The sequence below is a fragment of the Monopterus albus genome, unplaced genomic scaffold, assembly GCF_001952655.1.
Source record: "Monopterus albus unplaced genomic scaffold, M_albus_1.0 scaffold96.1, whole genome shotgun sequence".
NCBI classification, from domain to species: Eukaryota; Metazoa; Chordata; class Actinopteri; order Synbranchiformes; family Synbranchidae; genus Monopterus; species Monopterus albus.
This window is the reverse complement of record NW_018127976.1, coordinates 1,318,097-1,324,280: the sequence shown is the minus strand read 5'-3', so window position 1 is coordinate 1,324,280 and position 6,184 is coordinate 1,318,097. Positions and strand designations below refer to the sequence as shown.

Sequence of the window (6,184 nt, the reverse complement as noted above, 5' to 3'; positions counted from 1 at the left end):
AAGTCAGAAGGCAACACAGTTTTCTCTCTTTTTAGAAAATGAGAAGCAGATGGACAATGTGGCCTTTTTGGTTGATATCACTTCACATCTGAATGAACTGAATTTGAGGCTACAAGGCAAGGACAATTCAATTTGCAAACTGATGACAGCTGTCCGCTCCTTTCAGAGGAAACTTGAGGTGTTCAAGGAAGACCTGTAGGGAGACTGTGCACACTTCCCAGCAGTGCAGGAACAGGTTCAGGCATAGCGAGATGTCTTCTTCTGTTGACTTTATTAATAAGCTGATTGTAAACTTCAGCAACCATTTTGACAGCTTCAGCTTTGGACAGCAGCTCATCATGTTCATTCAGAACCCATTGTTCATCACAGATGTCAGGGGGTTCTCAAAGGAAGTCACAAAGCACTTTAAATGGGCAAATGCTGGGCCTCTCCAGATGCAATTGATTGATCTCCAAGCAGATGTGGCCCTGAAAGAGCACTTTGTAAGAACTGACCCTTCTACTTTCTGGCTCCAAATGGTCACTGAGACAGCTTTCTCAGGTCTGAGGAAAATAGCCCTATACATCTTGACCATGTTTGGCTCCACACACAAACTGTGAGGCAGCTTTCTCCACAATGAACATAATCAAAACTAAATATCGTTCCGGGCTCACCAATGAGCACCTCCACATGTGTGTGAGAATGGCCCTGACTTAATTCAAGCCCAGGTTTAAAATCCTGGCAGGACAAGCTAGAGCTCAATTCTGTCACTGAGCAAAAAAGTGGGGGAGTTGAATATAAGAGGGGAAGAAAGTTTGCCTCTAAAACTGTTCAGTTGTTAAGATGTGTTGAAGTATTATCTGTAAAGTTGGTTGAGACTGTTGAGTCAAGATGTGAAACAGAAATGGTGCAATTCAAGCATTTCCTCCCTTTATTTTATTTTTTATGAAGTTAAGCACTTTATTTGAACATGCACAGCTTTCACATTTTATTTATTTTCTCTTATTTTGAAATGCAGCCCTACTTTTCTTTAGTAAATGAGAGAACATTATACATATCAGCGGTCATGCATATATGTTCAGTTCTATCTTATGTGACAATAAATATTGTCAAACGGTTTTTGAATTGTACTGAATGCATTTGATTTGACAGTTCGGCATTGATTACATGCAGATGTTGATACTACTGAAAGTCACTTTCGGCTTTTCCCGTTTAGGGGTCACCACAGTGAATCGTCACACTGACGACTCGCATGTTGACATTTGGCACGTGTTTTACGCCAGATGCCCTTCCTGACGCAACCCTGATTCAAACCCGGGGTGCATAACCACTAGCCTACTGGGGACGGTTGATACTACTAGGCAACTTAAATATATATCATACTAAACAGTTAGATATTATGGTCTTCCGGACCTTCGCTTCAAGAAGTTTTCACTAACTGGACCTCTTTAAATTATACCCCTGCTATAAAGTGATCATTCATATAGTGTAATTAATTTGTAGTAAAAATCTCCAGAATACACCTTTAAGCTATGAGAGTGATGAGATATTCCTCAGATGTTGAATACATAATGACAGCAACATACGTATGACCTTCAACATCTCTTTCAATCTCTTTTCTAGGAAACTTTGTTCATGCAGGCAACATCCTTGCAACACAGAAAGCGTTAAGGTATCACCCAGGAGCGCATGTAAGTAGATCAAATTTAATATATAAAAAAAAGTCATCTGATGTCATTTCAGATTTAAATGTGCATTTTCACCTCTTGCGTCATCTGTTCTGCAGGTGGGAATGGGAACCAACAACACGCTCTTTGCCCTGGAGGACGGTTACGTCAGGTTCACCAAGGAAGTGTACATCCCGCCACCACGCAGCTTAGAGGCCACACAGGTCATCACTAAATTGCCAAAGGGAGCTGTGCTCTACAAGACCTTCATCAATGTGCTGCCAGTCAAACAGGAGGGCAAGTTTAAACTGGTGGACATGGTCTGAAACTGACTGAACAGGACTGGAATGTCATTAGTTTTTGTATTCTTGCGGTTGTCAGGATTAAGGAAGAGGACATTTGGTGGACTGGGATCACATACAGAGGCAAATCAAAGAAAAACATGCAAAGAAAACTATTTTCAGTGAAGATTGACAGTAACAGATTTTGTGTCACTGGCAATCACAAGGCACCTCCATCATTAATAATAATATAGTACCAATATAGTCCATGATATTGGAGAACCCCAACTTAAAACCTGTCATCAGGGCCAGTTGTTTCTCACTGGGATGCTTCATAGTTACATGTACCTACACCCAGGACTTGCCATCTGAAAGTGAGCCTATATTGAAATACAGAATATTTACTACAGTTGTTATAGTGGTTTATTTGTCAGTCATTAGACCTTTGATTAGATTGAAGTTACCGTATCACTTAATAAATTTTTTCTATGCAATGACCTGAGTTTTGTGTCAAGGGTACTCTGGTTAGCAGTGGAATGAGAGGTATGATTCTGTACTTTAAAAAAAATAGCAATACAACAATGTGGAACTGCTCTACTACAAGTAAACATTCAAATCCAACTTAAAAAAGCACAGAAGCATTGCAGGCAAAATGCACTTAAAGTAACACAAATGGTAGAGCATGGCCCCTTTCAGTCTTACAGATGTTATAGAGTTATGACTGATGCATTAAAATGTGAGCAGAATTTTTGTTATAATTACTTGTAAAAAGTTTTTAATTACTTTAAAAAAAATGGTGGGCTGTTTAATCTGCAAAAACATCACTTATACATACTGTATTTCCACACCATTTCAATCTAAAATACATTTTTACAAAGTTATTGCAGTGTAAAAATAAAAATCAAATTATTCTTGAAGTGTCTGTATCTTGACACAAGATGGCAATTTACTGAGCACTGCAAGATTTTAAAACTAAACATACATTAAAATCAGTAAAACATGCAAAGAAACTAGTAGCTACAAAGCATATTTACACTGTTTCCATGAATGCATGTTTGTGTTGAGCCTTGAACTAACAGTAATGTACCAGTTTTTATTTCTTATGGTGCACATATTTAATGTTACAGATATGTAAATGGTGAGAGGAGTTGAACTTTGAGGCTCAGCCATTAGTAAACGATTTCATTCTGTACTTAGCAGCAGTTTTCTCACACTGAAGTGCTTTACACTATTTTCTATTAACTCACGCAAACACTGGTAATATCATCAATGTCATCAGTCCCTTGCTTAAGGACACTTATGGACTGGACAAGCCAGGTATTGAACTGTCGACCCTGCAGTTAGGGGACGGCCCGCTCTACCTCCTGAGCCACAGCTTGCCCCTTAATATGTCAAGATTTGATATCATCCATCATTTATCTGTACCGACCTATCCTTAAGAGGGCACAGCTGACATAGTGCAGGAGGCGAGGTACACCCTGGATAGGTTGCCAAATCAAATTTATTTATATAGCACTTTAAAAACAACATCATGTTGACCAGAGTACTTCATATATGCGTATATAAATAAAATCATATACAAACAGAAATCCAATAAAATTATTACAAAGGATAAAACAATAAAATACAAAGACATACAGGTATGTGCCAAAAAATTAGAATATCGAGGAAAAGTCCATTTATTTCAATAATTTGTTTCAAAAAGTGAAACTTGTATGTTATAGTAGTTCACTGCACACAAAGTGAAATATTTCAAGCCTTTATTTGTTTCAATTTGGATGATTATGGATTAAAGACAAAAAAAAACCAAATCCAGTATTTCACAAAATTAGAATATCATGACAAAGTTCAATATTGTAGGCTCCCTGTGTCCCAATCTAGTCAGCTAATTAATGCAAAACATCTGCAAAGGTTTCCTCAGCCTTGAAATTGTCTCAGTCTGGCTTAGTAGGCTTCAGAATCATGGGGAAGACTGCTGACTTGATGGTTGTGCAGACGACCATCATTGACACCCTCCATAAGGAGGAAAAGTCTCAAAAGGCAATTGTGTGGTAGTGGAAACGGACAGGACCCAATAAAGATGCCTGGAGACCCGGAGTAGCTTCGAAGACGTCTTTTATTTCATGCAGCATGGAGGGAAGTCATACACAACTTAGCAGTCGCGCAGAGTTCTCTATCTGACTGGTAAAGGGCAGTCCCTTTTATACCAAAAGTGATACAATTACACATCTATAAAACTCATACCATTGTCTCATATCTAACAACCCACATATCGTCTCCAGCTGTCTTTGGTGCCTGCACCTCTCCGCGACCAGACAGCCCATTCACATTTTAACAAAGACAAGTTGGCTTGTTTTGCATTCACACACAGACCCACTTAACATATTGCAAGTTCTGCTTTGTCTTGGGATGTCCTGCAGAGACCGAGGGCTCGACATCCTGAGATGACCACTTGGCCAGTTTAACATACAAATTAACATCACACATACACACAGACCCCCGGTGTAGATCACATTCCAGCAGGGAGGTGTGATCAGACATCCACACTGGTTTAATAGCTATGGAATAACTGTACTTGATTGGCCGGCAAACTCACCTGACTTAAACCCCACTGAAAATCTATGGGGTATTGTCAAGAGGAAGATGAGGGAACACAGACCCCGAAATGCAGACAAGCTGAAGGCCAATATCAAAGCAACTTGGGCTACCATAACACCTCAACTGTGTCAAAGGCTGATCGCCTCCATGCCACGCCGCCTTGATGCAGGAATTAATGCAAAAGGAGGCCCAACAAAGTACTGAGGACATAATACAGTACATTAACACACTTTTCAGAAGGCCAACATGTGTTTAAGATCCTTTTTTTATTGGTCACATGAAATATTCTAATTTTGTGAAATACTGGATTTGGGGGTTTTTTTGTCTTTAATCCATAATCATCAAAATTGAAACAAATAAAGGCTTGAAATATTTCAATTTGTGTGTAGTGAACTAATATAACATACAAGTTTCACTTTTTGAAACAAATTATTGAAATAAATGGACTTTTCCTCGATATTCTAATTTTTTGGCACATACCTGTAAAACCATAATTAAAAGAAAGAATCTCAAACTCCACTAAGTGTTAAAAGCAAAGGAAAATAAATAGGTCTTAAGCAATATTTTAAAAGCTGGCGAGTATGTAGCTAATCTAGCATTCAAATGTTTTTCCATAATTTTGGGGCTACGACAGCAAAATCATGATCATCCCAGCATTCATATCTAGCCCTTGGTACGTCAGTCTATCACAGGACTGACACTCAAACAGAACCACACCCACCCAAAATCACTCCCACGGGCAATTTACTCTCCAGTCAACCTAACCTGCATGTCTTTGGCGTGTGGGAGGAAGCCGGAGTACCCAAAGAGAACACACAAACACAGAAAGGCACCCAGAATCATGTTGCTGCAAGGTTACAGTGCTAATCACTGCACCACCTGATTTGAAACCAAATAACTCTTTTTCAACTGTTCAAAAATGTAATTCAAAAATTGTCACCAGATCACTCTATGTGCCCCTCAGTTTTCAGATAATTCAGCTGCTTTATTTAGTTTCAGCACAAGGCTTTGATTCATTTTATTAATGCTATTGCTTGTAGCATTTGTTGCCTTTTATAAGATGGCAATTTTTAACAGATGACAGGAAATGAGAGGCAACAGATGCAACAAAGGTCCTTGATCAGATTTGAACTGGAGTTACTACAGTGGATGGTTGGTGTTGTAACCCCTGTAAGTCAATATGGCCAGACCACATCGACAGTCCTTTTAAAGCAGATTTTGATTTCTGTTAAAAAAATTATTCATTAAACACTAATGAGGTTTTGTCTTACTCTGCCTTTGAATGTTTACATATTTTGCAATGTATAAGTAAATCAGTTATAATGTTTCAAATTTGAAAAGTTTTCAGGTGCTTTACAAAGAAAATCTTTTCATACCCACTGAGGAAACATGTAACACCAACAACTGAGCACAAGATGTCACCCCATTACTCCTCCATTAGGTATACCTCAGTATTGTTTTTTCCAAGTATATATCAGAGTTAGGGTCCACATTGCAAGTATATACACCTGATGTCTTATTTCAGAGTGGATTTATGAGAAAAATATATAATTCTGTAGACAAACACCTAAGGTAACCAGGATAAAAGGGAATCCGATGAGCTGTCTTGTTTCTTACATATCAAGGTTTCACGCATTTTTGATTACTTTGGAGATCACA

The 6,184-nt window shown here is 38.5% G+C and overlaps 1 protein-coding gene across 2 annotated transcripts in view; it reads left to right on the top strand.

Annotated features, from left to right (window-relative positions):
- mrpl27 (mitochondrial ribosomal protein L27) overlaps window positions 1-2,760 on the top strand; it is a 14,978-nt gene extending 12,218 nt beyond the window's left edge. The window contains exons 3-4 of one of the 2 annotated variants that reach the window (XM_020608982.1): window positions 1,603-1,670; window positions 1,766-2,760. In XM_020608982.1, coding sequence (XP_020464638.1) covers window positions 1,603-1,670; window positions 1,766-1,972 — 275 coding nt within the window. In that variant the 3' untranslated portion in view covers window positions 1,973-2,760. The remainder of the gene's footprint in view (window positions 1-1,602; window positions 1,671-1,765) is intronic. The other variant, XM_020608983.1, reaches the window with a different exon arrangement.
- The last annotated feature ends 3,424 nt before the right edge of the window (window positions 2,761-6,184 follow it).